General features: G+C 35.0%; 7 protein-coding genes across 9 annotated transcripts; 4 read left to right on the top strand and 3 right to left on the bottom strand.

Moving 5' to 3' along the window:
* Positions 455–1,483, top strand: LOC104751632 (glutaredoxin-C3-like). 2 transcript variants are annotated; one of them, XM_010473628.2, is made up of 4 exons: positions 455–721; positions 837–910; positions 1,012–1,086; positions 1,228–1,483. In XM_010473628.2, the coding sequence occupies exons 1-4, from the start codon at positions 549–551 to the stop codon at positions 1,281–1,283; spliced, it is 378 nt and encodes a 125-aa protein (XP_010471930.1). In that variant the 5' UTR covers positions 455–548; the 3' UTR covers positions 1,284–1,483. The 2 variants fall into 2 exon arrangements, with proteins under 2 accessions (XP_010471930.1, XP_010471929.1); XM_010473627.2 differs by having other exon boundaries at positions 458–721; positions 1,012–1,110.
* LOC104751633 (amino acid permease 3-like) lies at positions 1,674–4,167 on the bottom strand. Its single transcript, XM_010473629.2, has 7 exons — positions 3,857–4,167; positions 3,479–3,712; positions 3,290–3,383; positions 2,974–3,188; positions 2,716–2,855; positions 2,266–2,624; positions 1,674–2,187 (listed from the first exon to the last, which is right to left on the bottom strand). The coding sequence occupies exons 1-7, from the start codon at positions 3,951–3,953 to the stop codon at positions 1,893–1,895; spliced, it is 1,434 nt and encodes a 477-aa protein (XP_010471931.1). The 5' UTR covers positions 3,954–4,167; the 3' UTR covers positions 1,674–1,892.
* LOC104751634 (cyclin-A1-2-like) lies at positions 7,507–10,090 on the bottom strand. Its single transcript, XM_010473630.1, has 10 exons — positions 9,764–10,090; positions 9,196–9,627; positions 9,018–9,110; positions 8,735–8,868; positions 8,567–8,642; positions 8,400–8,476; positions 8,281–8,314; positions 8,047–8,196; positions 7,824–7,958; positions 7,507–7,736 (listed from the first exon to the last, which is right to left on the bottom strand). Exons 1-10 carry the CDS (start codon positions 9,938–9,940, stop codon positions 7,674–7,676), a joined length of 1,371 nt encoding a protein of 456 aa, XP_010471932.1. The 5' UTR covers positions 9,941–10,090; the 3' UTR covers positions 7,507–7,673.
* LOC104751635 (leucine-rich repeat extensin-like protein 5) lies at positions 17,426–18,571 on the top strand. Its single transcript, XM_010473631.2, has one exon. The coding sequence runs from the start codon at positions 17,637–17,639 to the stop codon at positions 18,342–18,344; it is 708 nt and encodes a 235-aa protein (XP_010471933.1). The 5' UTR covers positions 17,426–17,636; the 3' UTR covers positions 18,345–18,571.
* LOC104751637 (pentatricopeptide repeat-containing protein At1g77405) lies at positions 18,844–20,414 on the top strand. The gene has a single exon (XM_010473633.2). The coding sequence runs from the start codon at positions 18,873–18,875 to the stop codon at positions 20,187–20,189; it is 1,317 nt and encodes a 438-aa protein (XP_010471935.1). The 5' UTR covers positions 18,844–18,872; the 3' UTR covers positions 20,190–20,414.
* On the bottom strand, positions 20,367–25,024 carry LOC104751636 (beta-galactosidase 16-like). 2 transcript variants are annotated; one of them, XM_010473632.2, is made up of 19 exons: positions 24,778–25,024; positions 24,251–24,346; positions 24,046–24,158; positions 23,861–23,927; positions 23,678–23,770; positions 23,443–23,586; positions 23,262–23,356; positions 23,067–23,172; positions 22,886–22,970; positions 22,687–22,805; positions 22,439–22,600; positions 22,177–22,358; positions 21,983–22,071; positions 21,783–21,892; positions 21,544–21,648; positions 21,350–21,457; positions 21,130–21,275; positions 20,676–21,039; positions 20,367–20,593 (listed from the first exon to the last, which is right to left on the bottom strand). In XM_010473632.2, exons 1-19 carry the CDS (start codon positions 24,943–24,945, stop codon positions 20,483–20,485), a joined length of 2,463 nt encoding a protein of 820 aa, XP_010471934.1. In that variant the 5' UTR covers positions 24,946–25,024; the 3' UTR covers positions 20,367–20,482. The 2 variants fall into 2 exon arrangements, with proteins under 2 accessions (XP_010471934.1, XP_019093932.1); XM_019238387.1 differs by lacking the exons at positions 24,251–24,346; positions 24,778–25,024 and having other exon boundaries at positions 24,062–24,154.
* LOC104751638 (caffeoylshikimate esterase) lies at positions 25,375–27,413 on the top strand. The gene is made up of 8 exons (XM_010473634.2): positions 25,375–25,703; positions 25,783–25,813; positions 25,902–26,031; positions 26,125–26,271; positions 26,349–26,479; positions 26,665–26,802; positions 26,891–26,989; positions 27,077–27,413. The coding sequence occupies exons 1-8, from the start codon at positions 25,447–25,449 to the stop codon at positions 27,293–27,295; spliced, it is 1,152 nt and encodes a 383-aa protein (XP_010471936.1). The 5' UTR covers positions 25,375–25,446; the 3' UTR covers positions 27,296–27,413.

Genomic DNA, 27,553 nt, shown 5'->3' on the forward strand with positions numbered 1-27,553 from the left:
CTAGATGGTTTTTAGGCGGTTTAGGCGTTTACAACATAAAACATTATATATATATATATATAATTATATTAAAATATATGTTATAAAAATAAAATTTTTATAAATTATAAACAATGGTAAGAAAAATACATTTATTTAAGTTATATTAACAACATATAAATATTTATAATTACATATATAGATATAAAACATAATAATTTAATTATATATAATTTAAAAATCAAAAATAAATATTAAAATAAAATGTATGTAATTTTAAGCGGGTTAGGCGGTCATCTAGGCGTCTGCTGAGCGTCTAGCGCCTAGACGGCGCCTAGACGGCCGCCTAGACCGCTTTCTTGAACACTGCTTTTTACCCAAGCCATAATAATAATAATTATTAAAAAAAAAAAAAGAATTGGTTGAACGACCAAAAAGATTAGATAAGTCAATATGTGTCTTTAAAATTGGAAAGCTAACAATAAAATCACCTAATAAAACAAAGAAGAAAAAAAAATATATATATAAATATATATATATATATTCCGACGAGGGTGATCGAAACGGCGATGGTTGACCAGCAGCGTAGTCGGCGTGTTGCCGTGGTGGCGGTGCTATTATTACAACTGGTGGTAGTGAGCGATCTGTGGAATACCGTGGGAGCTGCGAATTCGGTGTCGGCTTTCGTTCAGAACGCAATTTTGTCCAACAAGATTGTCATCTTCTCCAAGTCCTACTGCCCGTAACTCTTTTCTCTCCTCTTTCTTTTGTCTCTCTGCAATTGAAAACTTTTTTTTTTTTTGGTTCATATCATCTTAGTTTTTAATCCGATTGTGTTTGTCAAAACTTGTTGTTAGGTATTGCTTGCGGTCGAAACGTATATTCAGACAACTTAAGGAAGAGCCATTTGTTGTTGAGCTTGATCTGAGAGGTATGTATGTTCAGGGACTCTCTTTTATCACCTCGTCGGCCTTGTTCTGAAGATTAAAACTTTTTCGGGTTTTTTTTTTTTTTTTTTTTTTTTTTTTGCAGAGGATGGAGATCAAATCCAGTATGAGCTTTTAGAATTCGTTGGTCGCCGTACTGTCCCTCAAGTTTTTGTTAACGGCAAGTATATCGGTGGATCTGATGGTATCACCTCCACTCTTTCTCTCTCTCTCTGTCTTCTCCAAGTTTCATTCTTTTCTCCAATTTTCCCTTTTTTTATTAACTCAAACTAAGCCTTGCATTGTTTTAACGTGCTTCCAGATCTTGGAGATGCTCTGGAGAATGGTCAGTTGCAAAAGCTTCTTGCTGCCAGTTGATTTTGCACAACCTGGAATGTGAAATTTAATGTGATTTAGAGGATATAGGGATACTATTTGCTAGTAGTAGTAGACTGAATAAGTGATATTGGTATGTCTCTGTGTATCGGTTTCTCCTTATAAAAGTTATGATGATGATGCATTGATAAAAGTCTTGATCTTTCGTTATCACCATTGCTCTGGTGATGGTTTTTGCTTAACATAGTCCATACTTGTGTGCTTTATATAGCAAATGGTCCATACCGCAAAGATCCAATCACTGTTACGAATAGCAAAATACAAAAACAGTGATGCATGTTGTAGCTGCAGTTTCACCACCACTGCTGTTTCTCAAACCTCTTCTATTGGTATACATATTATTATAGTGCTACTTCATGATTCTCTTGCAGCTCATGATAATTTGATTGAAGGCAGATATGCTCGTTAGGACTACAATTCTTGCCTTCAGGCTTTGAACTAACAGCATTATTGCTTTTATCTATTAAACACAAGCTGATCAAAATTTTCCGAATTCAATATATTCTTGGTTCTCTTAACCGTTCTTGATTCATCCTTTGTGTTTGAAATTGGACTTAGTCATTGCTTTGAAATGGCTAAGTCACAAGTTTTTCAGTAATTGCTTTGAAATGGCTTGTAGGACTTGAGATCGAGAACAACTCCAGCTATTGACCCTGCAGCTGCAGCAATGCTCACTACCAAACACCCTAAGCTGAAGACTTGAAGGCAAACCCATCTGGTGCTCCATCTAGGTATCTTCTTTTGCGCAATGTACATTTCCACCGGGAAATATACCGTCAACGGCCAAAACCCGAGTGACCCTAGCAGACCCACAACGTCGTTGAAAAACGGAAGAAGCATTGAGATATCTGTCGTTATGATGACAAACACTGTCCTCCATATCAACCTGAGTAAAGCTTTGATTAGTACATACACCTCATGTCCAAAGCTCAGATCCTGTTAGTTTAAGTGCAATGTTGTGTACCTGAATAAATTCAAACGGAGAGGCTTGAAACCGGGAATAGGGATTTTGATATCTTTTGCGATGAACTCGCTATCAGGGAAACAAATGGAAGCTTGTTTCTCGATGAAAGCAAACAGAGGTTGGCAATAGACTTGGTATGCACCAATAAGGTGAATCACAATGGCTGCATTTGCAATGTCTAGAAGCCAATAAGGATTGTAAAACCCGAAACCGGTTAAGAGGTTTCCCGGAGACAAGTCTCCAAAGGCTGCATAACCCATACAACCACACAACATGTAGAAGATAGTTGTTACACCGACGCTCACAAGCGTTGCCTTCTTCATAGTTTTCTCTTCTGATGGTGGTGACTTTACTGAGTCCTGTTTCAAACCACAAAAAAATAAAACTTCAGGATGGGACCAATACTAAATGGCTTTGATCATAAACTTGAAACAAAAAAGTTGGGAGTACCTGAATCTCGATGAGAATGATGGAGTATGAGTAAGCAAAAGCAATGTTTCCAAGAGCTTGAAAACTTCTCCATATCTTTTGTGTCTCTGTTACTGCTCCTATGCTAATCCCAGTGAGGCTTCCCTTCACCTTCCCATTTACTGATGAAACAAAAACAAAAACAGGAAAAAACATTACTTTTTTGCATTTAGAAGCCATAACTTATGAAATCTCTTACTTAAGATCCTAGATTGTTTTTTTTAGGTTCAAAGAACGAACCGACGACTTGGGCTATGCCTAGGGCTAGACCAGCGGAGGAATAAGTGAAGGACATAACAGCGGCAAGGATCGAGAGCCACCAAAGTTGATCAAAATCTGGAATCTGAGAGAATAGAATCTGGACTAATCCAAAAGCTATCATGTAAGGAGTACTGTTCATCTGACATGGATCTTTCCCTCCACTTTTGTGAAAACAGTTGGATCTCTTTATTGCCCTGTTTTCAAACAAACAAACAAACAAAATTGGTTATTTTGATCAAACTCGTTTGACCTATTTCGTAGCTTATAGTGTTTAACAAGTAAGAAGAACACTCACATCATGCTTATAGCTGAAGCAATCGTGTAGCCAATTGCAACACCAAATATATTAAGATACTGAACTATCCCACATAGCGTCACCTTCACGCCACCTGTCAAGAACAATGAAACATGTTATGTTCTAATATGATCCCAGTCCTTTTTTTTTTTTTTAAGAAGGAAACTCTACTTCGAAGTTCGTATCTACCTAGGTTTGATCGGACAGCGCCCATATAAGTGTAGTTCCTCTTGCCGGAGATAGGGTCGCCAGAGCGGTAACAGGAGGCGAGGAGAGAAGAAGTGAAATAAGTGACGACGGAGAAGAGCAACATCACAACCGGTCCGGCGATCCAACCTAGCTGTGCCGTAGCCCATGCTAGTGATAAAACTCCTGAACCTATCACCGCCGTGATTATGTGTGCACTCGCCGTCCAAACACTCCCTAAAAACCCATAAATTCCAAAAACAACTTAATATCTTTCTCATTTTCCCAACATAACTAAAAATCCAACTTAGAATTAACAAATTTTTGAACTATTCTATATAACTAAGTCTCAATAAGAATCTAAAGTAGAAACATTTTTACCAGTTCGTTTGACTTTTCCGTCGTCGTCGAAGCATTTGGAGCCGCCAGTTTGTGATAGCATATCGATGGCAAGAACTGTTTGCTGGCTGCGATCCATTTTTGTTTGTTTTGCTCTGTTTTTTATTTGTTTGTTTGTTCAATGTATGAAGTTACATGCAGAGGAAGTGTTTGTAAGAGTAAAGAAGTTTAGAAGATAAAGACAGTATGGGCCTCTGTTTCAGAATTTACTAACTCTGTTTGAAATATACTGATTCTATAACTGTCTGGTTCTTGGTTTCCTAAATCGAACAAGAAGAAGAAGAGAAGGTGGATGAAGAGAAACTGAGAGAGTGGAGTGCAGATTTATATACACAGAAATTGTTATATTTTTTTGGGCCAAATTAAACAGTAAAAAGTAAAAAGTGTACTAAAAATATATATACTATATCTTGTATTGGTAAAAAGTTGGTAGGACCATATAATACTACTACTCTTGAAAAATTGACTTGCATGATTTATATGAATGATTCGATACGAAAATTTGTATTGAATAAAATAAAACAAAGAAGAAAGAAAATATGGGCATGGAAAATTGGGAGTCCAAGATGCTGACTTAAATGTCTTTTATTCAGCCTTTTTGAAAATAAAAGAAACATATATGACTTATGTATGTGTGTTATGTTTATTCTCACTTACAACTAGAGTTTATCAGAGTATTCAATAAAAATAAACTTGTACTTATATAACAAGGGTTTTATGAGATTAGGGACAAATAAAATGTTGTTTAAAAGGAAATAGGCATTTTGGTTATGTGCACACTCATAGATGAAATGAATCAAAAAACGACTTTGTTTTTATCAGTAAGAAGTGTTAATAACGCATATAAGATGTAAAACGAACATTTATGTTTCACATATGGAGAGATGGATGCCGAGATGCGTACTGGATGTTAAATAATGAGTGCACGCAATCATGTGTAAATTTCAAAATGATGACGCAGTAAAAGGTGATTTTAGTGTGATCAATAGTAGCACACACTGACACACACACATATATATCTTACCTAGAATTCGAAAGATTACTATATCACCACCTTAGAAGTTTCTGCGCGGGTATCTCACTTATGAGGTAGGCGTGTAAGCTATCTTTTCTTCACAAAATGAAATATTTTTGATTACTTTTCCCAACTAAACTCATTAAAAACACAAATGTTACACGCAAATTAAACTGTATTGGATTTTCGTGGAGAGGGAACTGTCTCATGAGTTCATCAGCTATGTAATGTAATGACTGTTAAATTTATTTTCAATTCAAAAAGAAATTGTGTAAAAAAGTATAAAAACGTGCTGGTTTACTATAATATCTGTATTCTTTTTTTTTTTTTTTTTTTCTGATTAGTTATTTGCGTTGCTTTAGTAAAAAGTTGAGGTTTTTTTCTTGTTGTAAATTTTCTCTATATATCAATATGCTCTATTATAATTAAAGTTACTACATATATAGACGAACTTTTTCTTTTTCTTTTTAATTATAATACCCGAAGTTTGGTTCGTGGGAAACCAAATATTCCGTAAGGACTTAGAGAAGATTTATGATTATCGTCAGACTCATTAGCCTAAAATTCAAGGGACAAGTTAGTCTCAAAATATATAAAGGGAATTCTATTGATTCAGATAACATATATTATTTCGAATTACAACTTTGAACCGCAAAACTTGGGTACTTTGAGGAAAAAAAATATATATATATTAATAATCAAGATCAAGGAGATTGAGAACAAGAATAAGGTTCAGATCGTCCACTTATTGAAGTACACGCACACAGCCATCCTCAATGTCCATTAACGAATCAGAAAAGAATGAACCAGAAACCCCTTTCATCATTTCAACTGCACTTTCTTCAACTTGATCCCTTAAAAGTATTATCTTCATTATATACCCAAATTTATATTATCCCATGAGTATAAACTTATATTGCCATGAGTATATTTATGACAAACACTTGAATTGACTTCTTCTTCTTTTTTTTTCAGCCACCGTGATATATCTCATTCGAATTTAGAGAAAGAGGAGCATCAGATTCTTTGCTTACTTTATCGGTTAGGTTTTCTACGTAGGTATTGTGCTACAATTAGTATTTAAATAAATAAATGTTAGGGATCTTAGAAAAATATCAGGTTTTGGTTCCTTCCAATATAAAATCTAGTATAGTTATAAGAATACTATGGTCTCATGCTATATATATATACTTAATTTTTTGGTTACACTTTTTAGTTCAAGAGAAATATGTATTGTCTTTATGTAAAGATTAGTTGAAGACAAATATTTATTGTCTTTATATAAAGATCAAGATGATGCCTAATCTGTTGATATATTGACATCTTTTTAACAAGGTTTGGCGACCAACTGACTTAAGACAACTATACTCTTATTTAGAAAAAGAAAAATCGTAACTATGCACTATATATAAGAATCTTTTCCAACTTGTAGCTTTCCGTCATTAATCGACCAACCCACTCCGTGACTACAAATATCTAAAGAGGAGTTCATTAATCAATCCTCACTCCTCACTTCTCAGCATTATATATATACAAAATCTATATTTTATTTTTACATGGTAAAATAATAAAAATTCGATCCATTGTAGATCGTATTTGTCGATTTGTAATGATCATTGAATAATTATAATGTTCATGGCACTACACTTTATTGCAACTCGCAAAGTAAAAAATAATAAAAGAAGATTGTATGATTTTAAAGGGCAAGAAAAATGTGTGAAATTTGAAATCTTATCAAAAAGTGTTGGCTTGGATTAGTATAGCAGAAAGCTCTATGGAATATGGATAATATATAGAGATTGTTTCTAGTGAAACCAAAACTGGGTTAAAATTATGTAACGAACATGGTAAATACTTCATCAAAGAAAAAAAGAACATTGTAATGCCGTTACAGCTGAAATGTTTGAACGTTAGGTAGAAGAATATATATAGACTTGTAGTTATCATATTTTATGGATTGGAGTATATAATTTGCATACAAACAACTTAATTCAATGCTCACCTCATCAAATAAGGGTCTCTTTGACTCGATTACTCGATTTACGTACGAATCACGAATAATGCGTCCAAAACAAAAATATCTTCGAGTAAACGAGAGTCAAAGTAATGCGTCCAAAAACACTAGGACACTTAACAGAACTAATCAACTGCTTTATTTTTTATTTTTTAATCTTCGTTTCCTATTAGAAAGAAGAACTAAGGAAATTAGTATTGTACTGTGTTGATAGTTATATGAATGAATAGTCATTCTCGGTTCTCTCGCTTTCGCAACATCGAATGATCAGTCGCTACAACAAAGCTATAAGGTGACCTCATAACCAAAAACGTCAGATCTTTAGGTGAACTGTCTTTATGGTTCCCAAGTCGACAGGCGAAAAAAAAAAAACAATAAGTAAACAAAACAAATTAATGATTTTGATTTGATGTAATTATATTCTTGTGATTAGCCTTAGAGAGGTAATGATTTTGATTTGATGTCAAAAATGAAGAAAACTAATCGAATTGTGAGGAATGGAACATTCTCATATCATGGAATTACTGATTTACTTCAATTGCCTTTTCCACAAAGGCGGTTGAACCACCCAAACCACATACGTAGCTTAGAATTTTGTTCATATGTACGTACATTTCTTTATAAAGAAACAAACCTTTACATATTGATTAGTAGTATTTTTCGTCCACACATCTAGAACTGAGTACATTTGCTTCACCCAATGAGTTTTTTTATCAACAATACCTACAAGACAAGACAAGAGTGGAAGAAAAAAGAAGATACCGAGAAGCCTAGCAAAGGAATAGCTCTTGCGGTAGTGATGTGGGGCAAAGCTTTTTTGCTGCAAACTTGTACTGCCAGGATAAAAAAAAAAGAGAGTAAGCACTTCAGACACTTATTTATAACAATTCGTAATAAAGAAAGTGGAGTGTTTTTTTTACGTTGTGTTGACTGTACTTCTTTCTGACTGCAACTACATCAGATGAGGGATTCCCATGACACAGCTGAAGAAGATCCTTAACGCATGCTTCCATATGTGTAGCCTTGTACGATGTGTAATGCTCTAACGTAGCGTTCTGAAAAACCACCAATTTAACAGGATTCAATACAACACAGAGTTGCATAAAGTTAACTACTGAAAACCTAGAAATGCAGTGGTCATACCCATGGTTTTCTTGAAGGGTGTAGTATGTGTTGTGTCAAGAAAACTGCAGAGGCTGCAACGAGTGATGGAGTGTATCGTAGCATAGCGTAATCTAATAGCGATAATTCGGTGAGATAGCAGGCTAGACACTCGGACAGCAGTGATGGTACCTAATACAACAACCAGTGAGAAACGTATATAACCATCATCCATTTCCTAGAAAGCTCATCTTTAATTTTCATACAACAATATACCTCCTTTCCGCCTTGAGCAGCACGAAGAAAGCGCCTAACACCATTTTTACAAGTTAAGATCAGCAAAGAACCATTAAAAAATGATGACTGAAGTCAACATCAATATGACCAGAAGCTACCTCAAGAAACATTTTGCGGTTGGAGTTGTTAATTCGAACTTCAAGTAGTTCAGAACAGAAGACTCCATCTCCAAAAGCTGTTCGAAAGCAATAAAGGTTAACGACTTATTACGAGCATATCAAAACCACAAGAAGAAGAGTTAGTGCAGGAAGACCAAAACACAAACCTCGTTTCTTGAGTATGTGTTATCGGTGATATAACAGAAATCCTCCACTTGGGGCACACACACTTCTTCGTATTTTCTGGAATTCCAGTTTGTTTACTGATTAGAAATTGCATACTTCTGAAGAAAAAAAAAGGATGAAGCGAAACAGTAAATATCAATATTTCTTACGCTGCAATCATCATGCAGGCAACACCAAGTAACTGCAGATTTTGCTTGGTCATTACACTGCCCGTAAGATACCGATCTACATAGTTCACTGCCAAGTACAACGTCTCAGGCGAAAGCCGATACTCTTCAGCAACCTATGAAAATCCAGAGAACAGCTTTGTAACTATATATTACCTACCAGTGACAATTCTATAATACGTTTTGTCCATTACTAAACTTATTGCCTTATCAATGTAAAATAAATATCTTGCAATTAATGAAGCAGGATTCATCAAAAGCTTACCTCCACAAGCCAGTCAATCAGTATAGAACGCATACTAGCATTGATGTTTGGCTGAATTCTTTCCATGTAATCCAGAGCCGGTCTTTTTTCTAACTGCAGAGCAGAATAACCAAATTTTAAAACGTTTCAGAAACAGAATCAAGTCAACCGTGGCAGGGTAAAACTACAACAATCCTACCTCAGCTACACGCAAATGCTGGTAGATATCAGAAGCAAAGGCACCACAAAGCTGTGGATCCATCAAGTTACTATCAATGTTCACAATCTTATGATCATTCCCAAAATCAGTGTTTGATGACTCTGCATACTCCGGGAGAGCAGTACTGCTCTCGACCATGTATTCTACTTTGGGACTCTCCAAAGAGTCACGAGTGGATCTAAACTGATCTGATTGAGTGGGAGAGGCATCCAAGGATGATAGAGGAGGTGATGAAGATAGAAGCTTATCATCGATTTGAGGCAATTCTGTGTCTTCGCAAGGAACGATTACGTTTGATTTCGCAATTGACTTGGGAGGTAAACCGCAATCGAGGATTCCCAAATTCCAGTTACGAGACAAATCAGGCTTTGGTGCTTTCTTCGATTGACCAATCTTATTCGAACAATGCACCTTAAGAGATGATAACATTCACAGATTAAAGACTTCAATTTCCAGGATAAACCCTAAAACTACGATTCTCGACAAAGAGACACCGGAACTGAAATGGAAAACAAAACGAAGAAGATAGAATCCAAGGTAAACTTACCAGAGTAGACGACGATGAAGAATTTTTCGAGCCAGGAGGCTTCTGGTTTGTGATGTCGCCGAGGGGAATACGACGGTTACCAACATCGCGGAGTGAGGAGGTTCGAGTCTTGGCTAAGTTCGGACGAGGGATCGGATTCTCCTGGGATAGTTTCCTCGATGACGACGAGGAAGACATCGTTAACGAAGAAATTGGAAATCCCCGGCTCGGCGTTCTTGTATTCCGGTGAGATTTAGGGTTTCTCTTCTGCGAGAGAGAGAGATCTTGAAGGAGAGAAGAAGAGGAAAATGAAAAACTCAGAATTATTTATTTCTAATTAAAGTATTCATAAACTATATCGTATGAAAACTCTTTTTATGTGCGTTTCTCGTTTCCGAAATGTTTCAGAAACGGAAACTCGGAAACAAGTCACAGAAACACGATTTTTTAAAATCTCTGTTTGGAAACGCGATGAAAACTCTTTTTATAATTTTAAAATTTAATAAATAAATAATTTGAAAATATAAGTATTCATGATACATATAATAAAAAACAAAATAATATAATTAGTAGCTTAAAAGTTAAAATCCCTAAATATATGGCAATGCTGGTCAAAAAATTGATTTTGAACGTTTATTTTTTTACAGTTTTACTTTTAACTAAACTATTTAATATTTCTGTTTTGAATTTGTGTTGTTTCAGATTTTTTTTAATATGGTTTTTATGTTTGGAGACTTATTATATCTATATATATATCTGTATGGACATATATATATATATATATATATATACGTTTCCTACACATTTCCATTACTTTTCCATTACTTAGAGGGTGTTATTGGATTGTGGTTTTTAAAAGAATCTGATAGATTTAGAAATCTAGTGTTATTTAATCATGTATTTAAAAAAATCTATTAAAATCTAGCGTTATTCAATTTCCATTGGATTTTGTGTTAATTTGGATTTAAACGTATTCTGATTCTAAAATATGAACAAACACAATACTACACTTTTGTGAGGGATTTTTTTTTTCTCCCCCTCTCTATAGCCTTCGTGTTTAATTTTGGAATTTTTTTTTCTCTACTCGTGTTTGATTTGGAATTTGAGAGCGTGATTCCCTTTGTTCCTTCACTTCTCATGCTTCTGATTGAAAATCTCTGGATTTGGTTTTGTAGTTTTCTCGATCGGATTTAACTATCTTCTCTTTGTTTCTTTTACTCATTCAGTGAGAAGGAATCGTCTTTCATGTATTCTTCTGTGTAATGGCGAGGTATTCTGTTTATTTGTCAGGAATCAGGATTAACTTTTGATTCTCTGTTATTAAATTCATAGAAATCATAGTTCACACCGAGACCTATAAAAGCCTCGGTGGTTGTTAATTTAATTTTGTTTTGGTGTAGAACTTCATCGAAGATTTTTGTGGTATTATTGTTTCAGATTTTCCATTGCCTCTAGTGCTAGGTGTTCTGCTTTTGCTTTATTTAGCCATTTGATTCTACATATCTCTATTGTCTTTGAAACATAGACGTTTCTTAAAACTCTTAGCTTACACTAATGATGCATATCTGATCCAAGATATTAAACCCCATGTTAAGATCTCATAATGCCACTTTGTGAAGCTTGTATCTCTCTGAATGTTGTGACTTTCTGTGGAATAGGATTATGTACCCACTGTTTTCCGATAACTTAAGCGCTAATGACTAATGTGATTGTTAACTAGGATTGTGGGATATCGCAGGCACTGTCAAATATTGGGGATCAGATCTTCTTAAATAGTAGTAGTAGTAGCAGCTATTGCTTTGGTTTTGTAAACAGGTCAGGAGGATTATAACAGATTGAGACCTTTGAGTTACTGCGAGGAAGAAGATGGTAGACACTATTACATAATTATTGATGTTGGGAAGAGTTTTAGAGAGCAAGTCCTTCGTTGGTTCACCTTCTATAAGATTCCCCGAATCCATTCTGTTAAGCCCTTTTATTTGCTATTTTCTTGAATTCTTGCTGTCTGAATTGAAATCTATGCTGATTAATGAATTGTATGGTTTGTGTAGATAGTTCTAACCCATGAGCACGCAGATGCTGTTCATGGTTTAGATGATATTCGATCTATTCAACCTCGCGGTTCAACGCTCTTACGTCTTGAACGAAGAAGAATCCTCAAGCTCCGATAATGGTCTCTTCTGTTCACCAACTCGTCCGCACTAAACTCCTTCACCCTTCGTATTCTGGAATTTAGAAGACGAGGACCACTTCAATGACGAGTTACGTCGTCTCTTGGTGCTGGTACCGGAGGAAATACGAAGGACACTGGAGGAGCACTCTGAGATTAGTGAACTCATTAAGATAGACTTGGATCCTTTTTGAACTCATGGATATTTTATTTTTTTTTCTTAATATTTAACTTAAAAAAAAGAATCTATAACAATCACCAAAAATATATTAGTAAATGATTTTCAAATCCAGGTTATATGCATTTTAAAATCCACACAAATACATTAGACTTTAAAATCCACTATTGTCACATATTAATTCAAATCCATTAAAAACCTTAATCCAATAACACTCCCTTAATTTTTGAAAAAAAATCGTTTCCCGTTTTCGAAACGTTTCGTTTCCGCGTATCCGTTTCTGTTTCCATACAACCTAGTTCATAAATAAATAAATAATAAACGGATCAATGCTGACCATCGATTGAAGTCAGAAACCGTTACGATTTACGAGAGTGCTTTGATCCAATTGTGGATCCCACTATATTGAGCGGGAAACTTTTTCTTCTGTTCATTCATTATTTCATTATTTAGGATGTATTTAGGATGTTGTGCTTTTTATGTTCAACAATATCTTTACTAAAATAGTATTAAATTTTACTCTATACAAAATTTAATATTTTAAAATAGAATTTTAATATGTTGTATTAGTTTATGTATGTGAAGTTATTTCAATAATGTATGTTCTACATGACTTAGAATGTCATTTTAAGACATAATTTTGTAAATTTGGTTTTTGAAATGTGAGTATTATGAGTAATTTAATATATGTTATAATTTTTTTTAATATACTTGGTTTTTTGAAATTCTTTCATATTATTGACTCATATTATAACAAATCAAATTAGAGTGTTTATAATTTTTAACCTTTTGATCAATTAAATATTTATAATATTCTTAAAAATACCAAGTTAAACTATTTTAAAATATTTAAAAGTTAATTATTTAAAATTTTTATTATAGTATATATAATTAAACAATTCAACAACAAAAATAAATAAAAATTGAATTTAAATATTCAAATAGTGACCCGTTATTCAGTCAAAACTTTAGTTGAATATATCTTTTTAAAAAGAATAATATAAATAAAACTTTAATATTTTATAGATTGAACAATTTATATTCGTTTAAAAATATCAAATTATTTTTTAATTATAAGAAATAATATGATAATTTATTTGTTTCAAAAAAATAGAATCATATAAAGATGAGAGGTGAAGTATGATGATAAGTTACATTTCTAATGATAACAAAGGAAACTGCTAAATTACATTTCTAATGATTTTAAATTCCATAATACCCATAAATTATTTTTGAATGTCACAATATCCTAACAAAAACATTCATCCATAATCTATTATAAAGTCTACAAAGAAAAGTCATGTACTTCCAAAATAATAAAGAGGAGACACAAGGTACTAAGGTAGAGCAGGTAAAAGAGAAAAAAACAATAAGGACAATGGACACAGTAGACTCGGAGTCCATTTAGTGAAGTTGCTTAAACAATCAAGAAACGTGGGATGAACCATATGCTTGCGTAACATATACAAGTATAGTTTTTATCTTTATATGTGGTTATATTTTTAATAACCTTCATTTTAAATATTCGATAATATAATAAAATAATAATTTTAAAAAATCATTTGCAATTATATGGTCCAAACATTAATATAAATTAATAATTATATCAAATTATCAAAATATATGTATATATATACACATTTTTTATTATAGTTCATTTCTAATATTTTTACTATATCAAAATCTTTGAGTGTTATATTCAAAATATGATAATTGTTATTTTTCTTGTAATTTTATATATAAAAATATTATTTTTAATTTCTTTTGTTGAATTTTTTTGCCAAATTTGTAAAGTATCTCTATAAATTAATAATCGAGAAATTTAAACCTCTATAAATTAATAAAATATTATGCTCCCAATATTATTTATTTATTTATAAATTATTATGCTCCCAATACATAAATTATTATGTATTAAGTATATTCGCAAGTATCTGGGATTGCCTCTAGAATAGACATTTGATAGCTCACGTTGTTCCTTAGAAAAGAGAAGAAATTCTTAGGACTGAACAGAGACTATATGCTTATGTTTGGGTTATAATGTTACATTTCTTTGGTCTAATCTATACTAAATAAAAGTTGGAGCTATAGGTTACTTAAGTTGTCCACGTAGGATTTTAAACAACCAATAGGGATTAGACACTTCATTATTTTATATTTTTATAATTCAGAAAACTTACTATATTGTTAACATCCAATAGGAATTAGCCACTTCATTTTTTAACATTTTTATAAGATTTTTAAAAAAAGAAAATAATTTAATCTATGGAAATAAAATAAATATTATTAAATATTTAAAAAGAGTCTAACATTTTTAAATTTGATATTTCTAATAGCAAGCAAGAGAAAATGACACATCATATTTCTACAATCTATACTAAATAAAAGTTGGAGCTATAAGCTACTTAAGCTGTCCACGTAGGATTTTAAACAACCAATAGGGATTAGACACTTTATTATTTTACATTTTTATAATTCAGAAAACTTACTATATTGTTAACATCCAATAAGAATTAGCCACTTCATTTTTAAACATTTTTATAAGATTTTTTTAAAAAGAAAATAATTTAATCTATGGAAATAAAATAAATATTATTAAATATTTTAAAAAAGTCTAACATTTTTAAATTTGATATTTCTAATAGCTAGCAAGAGAAAATGGCACATCATATTTCTGCAATATTTTTTATACAATTCTACTATTAATTTTATCCTAAAATAATTTTTCTAAATTAAAATTAAATGAATAAAAAATTATGTAAAATTGAATAAAAATAAAACATTATAGTAATTTATTTTATTATTAAATATCAATGTATAGCTATTAAACAAAAAAATATTAAAAAAATTTAAAACAAATTATATAAATATACCCGCGTCATGCGCGGGTTCAAAACCTAGTAATAGTATAATACATTGCCATTGAAGTGATATAGCCATCATGATAAGCGGTCCAAACTACCCGGTTGGATACTTTCATATCTAGGTGATGTACACTTGAATCTAAGCACTGACATGATTATTCACATTTGCTCGAGAGGTAAACCTATAATTCGCTACTTCTCCATAACTCACAGTGAGACAAACAACAAGGCATTACAGATAAAGATTTTTCCTTTTCTTTTGACAAGGTCTTTGAAGCTGATGATATATTGGTTAAGCAAAAGGCTAAGATCTTTCATGAGAAAAGGAATCTGAATATCAGTTTCCATTAGTCCCGGATGGCTAGAAAGATCTTATAATCTTCATTTTATTATGGGTTCAACGTCTTGTATACGGTGCAGGATGAGAGTGCCCTGCTCTTTCCGCAATTCCAGTAAAAATCATTCAACCAGAGACTAGGTGGTGGTCATTTTACGTTTGGTTTCATCTTATGTGACACATATCATCATTATCATCATCATTATGCCTTGCTAATATATTAAAGACTACATTGGAATTCTTTTGCGGACAAGACAGAAGTGAAGTGGTTAGCCCTTTTGAGCTCATGTAGGGAAAGGGTCATTGATCATTTCAAAGTTTGAAATTTTTTACCCACAATTTGTTTGGTTTAATTTTCCCTTTCACGTCTAAATCATGGAAGACCGCATGCTGATGTTGTTACTATTAGAGCACTTGATATTTCAAATCTTATCTTCTTCTATATTATTATTTTCACACCAACTTTAGCAAAGAAGGCTTGAAGTTGAGAATTATTTACATCTCATGCCATTGTAATTTAATATTTTCTTTAATAAAATTATAAAACAAAAAAAATCATTTCAACTCTTTTCCATTAACAAAAACAAAAATTTCCTAATTTGTCTCCTTATTAAATCTGAAATAAAATTTCCAAATTTCATTCTCCTAAAATCTCTCTACAAATTCTTTACAATAATCGATTTTAAATATAAATTTATGAGGAGCCTATAAATCAGCTACATTTGATTTTCTATCTTCCTAATTAATCACCACATTCAATTCTAAAATACAATAATTTTGTCCCGAATTTCTATATATAAAATCATATTAAAAAAATTAATGACTTAAAATCAATCAAAATTAATCTAATAATATAAACTTGGCATATTCCCATATATATATTATGCGATTTTATAGTTATTAATTTGTTTTAATTAATTTGTTTTTATACGATTTTATATATAGAAATTTGGGACAAAATTATAGTATTTTAGAATTGAATGTGGTGATTAATGAGATTAAGTTGAATATGTCCACCTATAAGTTGAATATATCCACCTATAAATAATGTTGACCCCTATTCTCAAGTTAGTATCACCAGCAACATAAAAAGATGCACCTATTTGCTATGCTCATTTGGCAGCTGCACATATACAACTGTGATGAAATATGTCGAGATGTCATGGAGTGATCACCAAATCTGGAGCAGTTCCTATGCCTCCCATCATCCCATGCCACAGCTGAAAGATAAGATTGTGACCTCTACGTTCTTTTGCTGATGGAAAACAGTCTAAAATAGCTGACTTTTTAAAAGTTTTTATGCTTTATAAATGTCTCTCTCCCTCTTTTTGTTTACTTTTCTCTCGGTTCAATACTTCTTATTTTATTTTTGGTCTATCATTCAAATTCACAGGGTTATATAGCTTCACGGGTTTGGATTAGTATTAATGTAAATTTGAAATATCATTATTTTGGTAGTACAAAATTATTCATTAAAAGTATTTATCAATATTAAAATATTAGACATATTTAATTAACTTGATTAAATTATGATTATGTAAAAATAAATTATTTCTCTGTATACTACGGGTTAAATCCTAATATTAACTATCAAAATACACTTATACAATTTTAAACACTAAATGAATTAAACAAAAATTAACAAAAAGATGCAGCTTATAATTTTCATATTTTAGTTTAAATGTATTTTCCCGCGGTACATGGTTAAAATCTAATTATTATAAAAACTTATTATAGGCCTTTAATTCTGTCGATCTTATTATTATAAAAACTTTAAAAAGTCGTCAACACATACATAGATTATCATAAACATATACCAAAAGATGAATTAAATAAAGAGTTCTGATTGACTTTTGTGATTGTCAATAATTGAATAACCTATCGGTTTGTTCTAGTATATTGCCCTTGTATCGGGTTCTAAATTTGTAATGTTCAAAGTAATAGGTAGGTCTCTTGACCTTAGATTGAAGATGTATTTTTGTTTTCTAATAAAGTAAAGAACTTGGTGTGGGTTATTTATATACAATTATACATTGTGGTGACCATTGCATAATTGAAAAGTTTTATAAGTAAAAAAAGGCTAGGGACCAATTGAAACCAAGTCAAATTACACAGAGATAAACTTCTCTAATCCCTCCCGCCACCCACTCCTATCTTCCTCTAATCTCGCCTCTCATCACTCTCATTCTCTTTCTCTCTCTCTCTCTCTCTCTCTCCACTCTCATCATATAAAGACGTTAAACTCAATCCTTCTTATTCCAACTCTCTAAAGTCTCATCTCTCTCTGTCTCTGTTTTTTGGTGTCTTATCTCTTCTTCTTGAGAGCAAAAAAAACAGAAATTCAAATGGCCATTGTCGATGTTGATGATTCATTCAAGAGACCAGGAACTATACCTTTCAGCTGGGAGATCCGACCCGGTGTACCCAAAACCCGAATTCCTCAACCCGGTAACACCACTACTCCTTTTCTTCACCCTCCAAAGAAGCTATCCCCTCTCCGGTTAAAACCATTGTCACACTCTCAGCCGCTTTACCCGCCGGCGTTATCTCCGCCGTCGTCTTCTTTCATCGCCAACTCAAAAACCCGTCCTTTATCTCCTCTCACTCCTTTTTCTACTACCCCATCGAAGCTAAAGCCACCACCAACGCCGTCGTCGCCTTCTGTATTCTACTCCCCGGGACCTTCTTTCCGATCATCTCCGCGAGCTTTCTCGGAACGGTGGCAGCCCCAACGCCCAAACCGAATCCAACCCGGATCCGAACCCGAACCCGAACAAAGCTCCGATTTTGCCATCGCCGGATTTGGATGTTTCCCGTCGCCTAAGTTTAGGCTGAGGAAGAACAAGGGCGGTGGTAGTAGTCGGAGAAAAAACCGATCGAGATCGGAGAATGAATATTACTGCTCCGATATGGAGACGATGTCGCCGTGGACTGTTTCTAGCCGGAGATCGGTTTCACCAAGATGGGACTCTCCCAAGTCGTCCTTCTCTTCTCTCCGATTCTCACCACGAATCACCAACGAAGCTGAGTGGGTCGGCTTTGGGCTCTTTTGAGCACTAGAGTTTTCAATTCAATGCAATGGCTCGTGGTCGGTTCTTTAGCCATCCGAACCAAGGAAAAAAAAGCTTGAATTGAATCGCTTTATTCAAATTAAAGCGAAACTCTTGGGCTATAAATGAGTTTTTTATAAAGTTTAGGGTCCTATATCTAATATCATTGGAGTTTTCACAATTTTGAAGTTTTGAGTGCGGGAAGAAATTGTAACTTTGTAAGATATAAAATGTAGTAAAATTAATTTTTTCTAATATTAGAATCATCTTATTTTGATTTTAAAAGAGAACTTTCTAACCAAACGTTTTTTTTTCTTCTCCAAGCTAATTTGAACTACAGAAGAAAAAAAAATAATAATAATACAAAACAAATTTCTACTAGTAATTAAAAACTTAAAAATTACAAGTGACTGGTCGAAATCGGTCAATTTAAAAGTATGAGGCAAAATGGGAATATTTTTAAAAGTTCGGAGATATGTGTTCCTGAGTTTGTTAACGAAACTCGAAGTAGCAGCCAAGTAGGAGGAGACCATGAAACCGTCGCAATGCAACCGCATTATTGATCAGCTCATCGCCGCCATGATTCAGAACCGTCCATTCGACGCCGTTCTCGCTTCTTCAACGGTCGCGAATCCATGGTCTCAGCAGCTCGTTTCCGATGTTCTCCGCTCAATCCCAAGATTCTTCTTCATCTCCCCACGATCCATCGGTCGGCAAAAGGGTTTTCGTCACCGGTCACCGTTAAAGCAGAGAAACCTCCGTGAAGAATCGCAACGACGCCGTTCCGAAGTCCTTTTTCTAGGTCCCGCCGCATATATGGATCCTAAGAAAGTTTCACTCGGGTTGCAGAAAGCTATGGATTTCTTCTTTTGGATCGAAACCCATTTCGGGTTTGATCATAATGAGGTCACTTGTAGAGATATGGCTTGTCTATTGGCTAAAGGCAACGACTTTACTGGTCTCTGGGATTTTCTCCGGCAAGTCTCTAGAAGAGAGAATGGGAAAAATGTGGTTACCACAGCGTCTGTAACGTGTTTGATGAAATGCCTAGGAGAAGAAGGTTTTGTGAAAGAGGCGTTAGCTACGTTTTATAGGATGAAGGAGTATCATTGCAAACCTGATGTTTATGCTTACAATACAATCATCAATGCTCTTTGTCGAGTTGGGAATTTCAAAAAAGCTCGATTTCTGTTGGATCAGATGCAGTTACCGGGTTTTCGATACCCTCCAGACATCTATACATACACCATTTTGATAAGCTCCTATTGTAGATATGGAATGCATACCGGGTGTAGAAAGGCTATAAGGAGAAGGATGTGGGAAGCTAATCGAATGTTTAGGGAAATGCTCTTCAGAGGGTTTGTACCCGATGTGGTGACTTACAATTGCTTGATCGATGGATGTTGCAAAACGAATCGTATTGGTCGGGCTTTAGAGCTGTTTGAAGATATGAAGAAGAGAGGATGTGTTCCGAATCAGGTGACTTATAATTCTTTTATAAGGTATTATAGTGTTACTAATGAGATAGAACGTGCAGTCGAGATGATGAGGACAATGAAGAAGATGGGTCATGGTGTACCTGGTCCAAGCACGTACACGCCGCTAATACACGCTCTTGTTGAGACCAGGAGAGCGGCCGAGGCTCGGGATTTGGTAGTGGAGATGGTGGAGGCCGGGTTGGTTCCAAGAGAGTATACATATAAGTTGGTGTTGGATGCTCTGTCTTCAGAAGGAATGGCGGATACACTTGATGAAGAGCTGCATAAGAGAATGAGAGAAAGAATAGAAGAGAGATGTAGAAGAGTCATGAGGATCAAACCGATCATGGCTCGAAAAGAGATTGTCTGAAAACCGGGTTTTCACGAGATTGAAGTTTATGAAAATTCTGCAATGGAGGAAATCTGACAGATGGAATGATTCCTGCTCAAAATTTTCATGGCTTTCATGATGCATTAGATAGTTTGATTGAAATACTAATTGTAGACCTAGTTTAAGCCTTAGCCACCGGAAGATCTAACCACTATGTAACTCAAACCTTGTATTGTGCTTCTGTAATATTTCATTAATACGTTTGTTATTTGGTCACAATAAGAAAGAGAAGAAAAAAAAGTAACAGAAAACTATACTAAAGAATTGCACTCTCATGAGCATTGAGCATGAACCAGCAGGGATTTAACAGCTTGTGGACATGCATCTCCTCCAAATGTTTTGCTCCAGACTGGTACAGAACACCTACTCTTGTTGAGACAAGCCTACATACATTTACAAGAAACTCTTATTTGAGCTTTATGATTTCAGCAAAAAGGCAGAATTCACAGGAAAAATAGTAGCTACCTTCTCAATAACTGCCAAAGATTTGGGTGAGTGACGGCTTCCAACGGAATAGCTCCAACAATTTCCATTTGGAGTACCAAAGCTTGCAAACAATACCTTCGAAATTTTCCTGCCGTTAGGACACTGGAGCTGAACCTTAGGCCTCCTATCATACTGGTGTTTTAGATGTCTGTGTTTTTTTCGGTTGTGGCTTTTTCTTCTCTGAGAAATCACAGGAGAAGGATGTGAACTGGAGACATGACCACAGACTTCGGTGACTGATACTGTATCTATAGTTACACCAAGGGGTTTCCCCTCTCTTTCTTCTTCCAAAATGACTAGTAAGTTACTACTGGGTTTAAGAAAAGATCGCGGTATATGGTACCTAAAAAAGAGGAGAACATAGCTTCAAAGAATAACATTTAATTCATATAACAAGATAATTCATATAAGAGAGTGAACAGATATATCCTACCATATCTGAGAAGGGTTCCCTTTGAAAGTATGAAAGGATACCCAGTACCGACCAATACTCTGACCATTCACCCAAGCTTCTCCTTTTCCCATTGATCCTAAGTTCAAGGCCACCGGATCTGTCCCATCTGGTGTGTCAAATGACACCTATAGAAATAAAATATCTCAGAGAATGAAGTAATATATTGAACTAGTACTATTTTACTAATCTGTTGTTCTACCTTGTACCAAGTTAGAGGCTGACTTTTGGAGTCTCTGTACTTCTTCCACTGAACTTTTGCCGCCCCATTTTCTGTGTAAACATGAAATTTCTCCCCTTGCAGCCCAACCTCCACAACGATATTGAGCCAGTATCAGTTAACCTAAAGGAGATAATTAAGTTCTGTTGAAGAATAAAACTCAGAAATTTTTTTACCTGATATCCCCAACTATAGTTGTTGAAGTACAGTGAATGTTTTCCATTCCAAATCTTTACGCTCCGTGATCCAACGACTCTCCTTTCTAAATGTGCCCCTGAATTCTGTGTTCCAAAGAGATACGGCGTCAGAAATAATGTACTCCATATGGTTTTTTGATATTTGCTACAAATACTGATCTAGAAGTACTCTGTTTGGAGCAAATTGAAGAAGTTCAGAAGAAAAGATTGGGGCTCACCGGTAACCCTACCATTACGCTGAGTAATGCGATGTTATTTGTGCCATTATTCAATGACACATTTTTCTCTAGCAAAAATCTATGCGCTTTGTAAGTTCCGTGCATAGAACCTACAGAGAACTCAAACTTAGAAGCATTTAACTTTTATGATGCCATAAAACCTTTAACTTTGAGTAGGATTCAACGGTAAAAAGGCATACCTATGAACTTCCCATTAACAAAGCCGTGTAGAACATGTCCAAGATGATTGACTTTAAGAACTGATTGAGCTCCTTCAGGTTGCTGAAACCTTTATTCCCAGAGAAACATTATAACTTAGAATATCCAACACAGAATATACTACTTATATATCTTGACAAATGCTGTATATCTTACGGGATATAATTGGATTTACCTAGTTGTTTGCCACAGATAGTCGGAGGTATCCTGTGTTGTATTCATGTGCTCAAGCAAAGACTCTGACCGTATTGACGTTTCACTGAAACTTGGGACAGTTTCTGTAAACTCCTCCCACATGTGAGGAGACGACAACTTTTGTCTTGGTTCCCTTGTTCTGGTGCTGTATTGCGCATTGACCTATCCACACCACAAAATACAAATGAATGCATCATCACAAGAAAACTGCATTTAAAATAAATCTTGACGTATGAGCTTACCTTGGCAGTGTTGAAGGCTACATTCTTGCAGTCTGGCAAGACACTTATAGATTTTGGAGACAAGAGATATGAAGAATTACGAAACTGCACAGTAGCTTCGCATTCGTCTTGATTCACAAGTAAGGCAGCGCATAGGTTTGCCTTCTTCCCAAACACAAAGGCCTGTTAAATAAGACATAAAGATCACTGTTCCAATATTCTTCATGATATCAAACAGGAGAAGATACTGTTGGTTAGAATGTACTTACAGTTTGTAGCTTTCCCAATGATATTGTAGTTTGCAGTCCAGAAAGTAAAGGCTTTTCACACAACTTAACTGCAGCATGTAATTCCTTTAGGTGTCCCCATTTTGGTTGCCTAAGTAATCCTACAGCATGTAATTCCTTTAGGTGTCACCAACCATGTATGTTTTACTTTCATTAAGTGTGAATGGCTTGAAAAATATACCATATTCATCAAGTGGAGCCTGATCATAATAACTGGTGATCACAAACTGTGAAGCGTTTCTCCCGAAGTTTGTTCCTCCATGATACTAGAATAAGATATAGTGTCAAATCAGTATTACTCTTGCTTCTATTATACAGTAGAGATTTTTAAAAGAAAAAGAGAGTGAGACTGGAAATAGTACCATATAGTAGTTTACAAAACTTCCGTTCTTAGCTATGAATAGAGCGACCTGAAATGCTATATCCTCAGCTGACCTTATCAGTGGTTCATCGCCATATGTTTGATAACTATACAAAGGGAGCAGCTGAAAGTTAATTACATATTTTGGAACTGGAAAGCAAACAGCAATGTAGTGAAATGGAAAAGGAGACCATACAAACTCGTCCAGTTCTCAGTCCATATTGCAGGTTTGTTAGGTGAATTGGGTCCTTTGAATGTTTCTCCACATTTCCTCCCATTGCAAGCATTAATCTGATGCAACATAGAAACCATAAGATGATGGCTAAAAATGGCATATAATGAGCCACAATGCAGAACAAACGTATAAACAAACTAACCACAGGGTCAGGGGCATCATCTTGCTTGCACATGACCCATGGCACTCCTGTCTCAAGCTCCACAGCCATTTCTGCTGCCCATTTGACATATGATTTCCCATCTTGTCGAAAAGCTCTAGCTATCATCCCATACTCGTTCTCAATCTGTTTTTGCGTACATAACTCTGAGATCACAGGAAAACAAACAACTTTGAAGGAAACATAGATGTAAAAACAAAAAAACAAAATGTCAAACCTGCGAGAGTATGATAGGCCCTCCTTGGGAAGCATACAACTTTTCAGATTTCATCAGCTTAACAATCATTTGTGCATATCTCTTCATGTAATACTGCAAATAAAAATGTTATCTTCTTAAAAAAAAACATAGAAGTATCAAGTATGTATAGAAGCCATTTGAGTTCAGTAAAAATATGAATACCTTGAAAGGCTCATTATCTGTTCTAAAGACAATCCCTTTGACATTATGCAACCAGAAAGGCAAACCCCTGCAAATGTGTTATTGTAAAAACCTAAAATTAAACTCCACGAAACTTGGCTTTAAACTAATCAGAAATATATATGAACGATCTAATGGCCAAAAGAAGAAGAAGAAAAATATTATACCCATAAGACCACTCACCCTGGATAAAAGGTCCAATCCGAAGACAGACATATAAGCCATGCGCTTGTATTTCCTTGATGAACTTCACTATATCACGTCGTCCACCGAAATCGAACTGCAGATATGATCACAATATACATCAATCGCATAACCTTATATTATATATGGTGTCGTACGTGTAGAGAGAGAGAGGAGAGAGTGACGAACCTGTCCTTGTTGCGGCTCGTGAATGTTCCAGAACACATAAGTGTCTATTACATCTAAGCCTCCTGATTTTGCCTTTGCTATCAAGGACGGCCACATCTGCAAGTTCCGACTTCCATTAATACTTTGCCGACGAAGAAGAAGAAGAAGAAGAAGCGATCCCGCCAAATCATTAAGGCATATACGATTTAATAGGAGATTTTAATAATTTCAGAATATTTGGGGTCGAATAAGAATATGTCAGAAAATAAGAGTACTCAATCTCGAAAATTGAACAAAGTTATAACCGGCCTAGTCGAGATAAATTGGAAAAAGAGTCAAAAGACGATCTTATCCTCTCTCTCTCTCTCTCTGCTCTAACGGCTCACGTATTTCGTCTTCGAAACCTGCCGCAGACCTAGTGTGCTAATTCACGTGACTGATCGGCGTGATTTCGTCGGGAAATTTGAAGAAATTAAACTCATACGACGTTACAAAACGGATACAAAGTTGGAGACGGCGAGAGAGAGAGAGAGAGAGAGAGAGAATACCTGAGGAGTGCTGCGAGTATAATGGATGGAGCCGGAGAAAAGGATCTTATGTTTGCCGTCGATGATCAACGATCGCCCGTCGTAGGTTACGTTCGCGGCGTCTCCGGCTACTACAACCGCCACGATGATGAGAATGATCAAAACTAGCGAATAGTGAGAATTCGTCATTTCTTATGTAAAAAGAAAACACTGACGTTTGATGATTCTACAGAGTTTTTATAGTTCAGCGTGACACTGCAGCAGAATCTCAATAAAGGTTCTTTTTTTTCTTTTCCTTTTAAATCCCGGTTTAATATAGTGACAGTTACTGAGTAAATCGTAAAATTAAAAAAAAAAAAAAAAAAAAAAAAAAAAAAACAAATATGTTAATTGTTTCTAACGTCTTTGATATGGTTAATTGACTGTTGACTATAAATGCCTTTAGGAAACATTATAAGAAGATAAACCTTTGTACATTNACTGATTTCGGGTCACGGTCGAACCGGTTGACGTCGATCAATCAATCTGGTTGTTGAATGAAGTAGAAGACTCAAGACAGAAGAAGAAAGAGTCGTCGTCAAACGTGTATAAACGCACGTGTTGCACGTGAGAAATTTCCCGCACAAAATTAATTAAGACTCTTTTCGTCTTCTTCCCCAAATCTGGGGATTCGATTCTTGGATTGAATCCATGGATCGTGCTTTAACTTCCCGTTTTGATACTGCCTCCTCTACTCTCTCCCCTTTCCAATTCCGATATAGGAGTTCTTTGGCCATCACTCGGCGATTGGCGCCGGCGATTGTTTGCGCGAAACGATCTCCGATCGATGGAGTGAGCGACGAGCTGAATCTGATCGCTTCACAGAACTTAGATCAAGCTCCAGCACGAAGACTAGCCCGTTCTGCTTTTGTTGACTTTCAGCTTCAGCTCGATCACTGCTTGTTCAAGGTTGCATTGAAACTTTAATTTTCACTAGCAAAATCTTAACATCATCTCCTTTTTCTAATCAATCTGGATCTGGTGACCGGAAGCTCCGATTGGGATCAGAACTGAGGAGGTAAGCGCAGTGATTTTATGTTTATTTACCGATGGATATGCAAAGTCAAAAGTAGTTCTTAAATCTTTCTTTGGTGTATAAATGATAGTGGTATGAGAGAAATTGGAAAGGGGAAGAAATTTTCTGCAAGAGTTGGTTGCCCAAATCAGGCGACGAGATCAAAGCTTCGGTGTGTTTCTGTCATGGCTATGGAAGCACTTGCACTTTCTTCTTCGATGGTTCGTTTGATATCTCTTACTTATATCATTAGTTGGAAAGGGTCTTGTTTTGTTATATGTAAGAATTTTATTTATGGTTTTTTTTTTTCACAGGTATAGCAAAGCAAATAGCAGGTTCTGGTTATGGATTTTATGCTGTAGACCATCCTGGTTTTGGTCTTTCAGATGGTTTACATGGTCACATTCCAAGTTTTGATGACTTAGCTGGAAATTGTATTGAACAGTTCTCCAAAATGAAAGGTATTGTACCTGTTATTGCTTTTGTGTCGGATCTTGCTTTTTTTCTGGTTTTTTACTTTAGTTTGTTTGATTCTTAGGGAGACCTGAATTGAGAAACTTGCCCCGGTTCCTGCTTGGACAGTCAATGGGAGGAGCTGTTGCCTTGAAAATTCATCTGAAAGAACCTCAAGCTTGGGATGGTCTTATCCTTGTTGCTCCTATGTGTAAGGTAAATCTAATCCCTTCATAACCTTCTAAAAGTATCTTATGTTTGCCTCTAGTGCTAGGATGTAATTGAGTTATGGAGAGTTTGTTACTGAAATCAACTAATAGAGTTTTAGAGTATTTGTATTCACATATTGCATCTACTTAGTTCATGTTTGAAATACCTGACTGACCTTGAGTTGTTTCAAGATTTCAGAAGATGTAAAACCTTCTCCGCTAGTCTTGAAGACGTTAATCTTGATGTCGACACTATTTCCGAAAGCAAAGCTCTTTCCAAAGAAAGACTTGAGCGAGCTGTTCTTCAGAGACCCGAGTAAAAGAAAATTGGTATTTTCTCTTTAGATTTTCAATGGAACACTTTCTGAAGCATTTTTGCTGACTTCCTCTTCCATGTTTTTGTTCTCTGTGGATTCAGTGCGAGTATGATGTGATTTGCTACGATGATCAGACGCGTTTGAAAACCGCTGTTGAACTTCTAAATGCGACAAGAGACATTGAGATGCAAGTTGACAAGGTTAGTGTGTGGAACCAAAGAAATAAAGTAAAGCTCTTATCACAGACTGGCGCATCTCTAATAACTTGTGTCTTTTCTATGTTGCAGGTCTCGTTGCCCCTGTTGATACTTCATGGAGACGCTGATAAAGTCACAGATCCAAGAGTGAGCAAATTCCTTCACGACAATGCAATCAGCCAAGACAAGACTTTAAAACTCTATCCAGGTGGCTTCCATTGCATTCTAGAAGGTGATACAGACGAAAATATTTTCACCGTAATCAACGACATAGTTGCTTGGCTCGATGCCCGCGTTGCTCCCAAGTAAAGTTAGATATTATATCTCCACAATCCTATATTTATATAACTGTCTTCTGAAAACTGTAGAGTCTCTGCGATAAATAACATACGGAAAAAAAATAAAAGTCCGTGGCTTATACCTTGAACACACAACATTGGCCCTTTCTAGCTTAGCTAGTGCCTCTAGTGCTACATCAACCTCAGAATCAAATTGAGGACTGTTCAAAGTTCTAAACCTGAAAATTCAAATTGTGCTATTTCCACGATGTCATTCATGCTACCGTGA

The sequence above is a fragment of the Camelina sativa genome, chromosome 16 (genome assembly GCF_000633955.1).
Source record: "Camelina sativa cultivar DH55 chromosome 16, Cs, whole genome shotgun sequence".
NCBI lineage: Eukaryota > Viridiplantae > Streptophyta > Magnoliopsida > Brassicales > Brassicaceae > Camelina > Camelina sativa.

Coding starts and splice junctions, on each gene's coding strand:
- LOC104751632 (XM_010473627.2), top strand. CDS start 549: ATGGTTGACCAGCAGCGTAGTCGGCGTGTTGCCGTGGTGGCGGTGCTA. Junction 911..1,011: donor TGTTGAGCTTGATCTGAGAG/GTATGTATGTTC, acceptor TTTTTTTTGCAG/AGGATGGAGATCAAATCCAG. Junction 1,111..1,227: donor GTATATCGGTGGATCTGATG/GTATCACCTCCA, acceptor ACGTGCTTCCAG/ATCTTGGAGATGCTCTGGAG.
- LOC104751633 (XM_010473629.2), bottom strand. CDS start 3,953: ATGGATCGCAGCCAGCAAACAGTTCTTGCCATCGATATGCTATCACAA. Junction 3,384..3,478: donor CGCTGTCCGATCAAACCTAG/GTAGATACGAAC, acceptor TGTTCTTGACAG/GTGGCGTGAAGGTGACGCTA. Junction 2,188..2,265: donor CTCCGTTTGAATTTATTCAG/GTACACAACATT, acceptor AGCTTTACTCAG/GTTGATATGGAGGACAGTGT.
- LOC104751634 (XM_010473630.1), bottom strand. CDS start 9,940: ATGTCTTCCTCGTCGTCATCGAGGAAACTATCCCAGGAGAATCCGATC. Junction 9,111..9,195: donor AGCATTTGCGTGTAGCTGAG/GTAGGATTGTTG, acceptor TCTGCTCTGCAG/TTAGAAAAAAGACCGGCTCT. Junction 8,197..8,280: donor CTGCTCAAGGCGGAAAGGAG/GTATATTGTTGT, acceptor TTGTTGTATTAG/GTACCATCACTGCTGTCCGA.
- LOC104751635 (XM_010473631.2), top strand. CDS start 17,637: ATGGCCATTGTCGATGTTGATGATTCATTCAAGAGACCAGGAACTATA.
- LOC104751637 (XM_010473633.2), top strand. CDS start 18,873: ATGAAACCGTCGCAATGCAACCGCATTATTGATCAGCTCATCGCCGCC.
- LOC104751636 (XM_010473632.2), bottom strand. CDS start 24,945: ATGACGAATTCTCACTATTCGCTAGTTTTGATCATTCTCATCATCGTG. Junction 23,587..23,677: donor GGCCTATCATACTCTCGCAG/GTTTGACATTTT, acceptor ACGCAAAAACAG/ATTGAGAACGAGTATGGGAT. Junction 21,040..21,129: donor GGGAACCCTTCTCAGATATG/GTAGGATATATC, acceptor CCTCTTTTTTAG/GTACCATATACCGCGATCTT.
- LOC104751638 (XM_010473634.2), top strand. CDS start 25,447: ATGGATCGTGCTTTAACTTCCCGTTTTGATACTGCCTCCTCTACTCTC. Junction 25,814..25,901: donor TTGGGATCAGAACTGAGGAG/GTAAGCGCAGTG, acceptor TATAAATGATAG/TGGTATGAGAGAAATTGGAA. Junction 26,480..26,664: donor TTGTTGCTCCTATGTGTAAG/GTAAATCTAATC, acceptor AGTTGTTTCAAG/ATTTCAGAAGATGTAAAACC.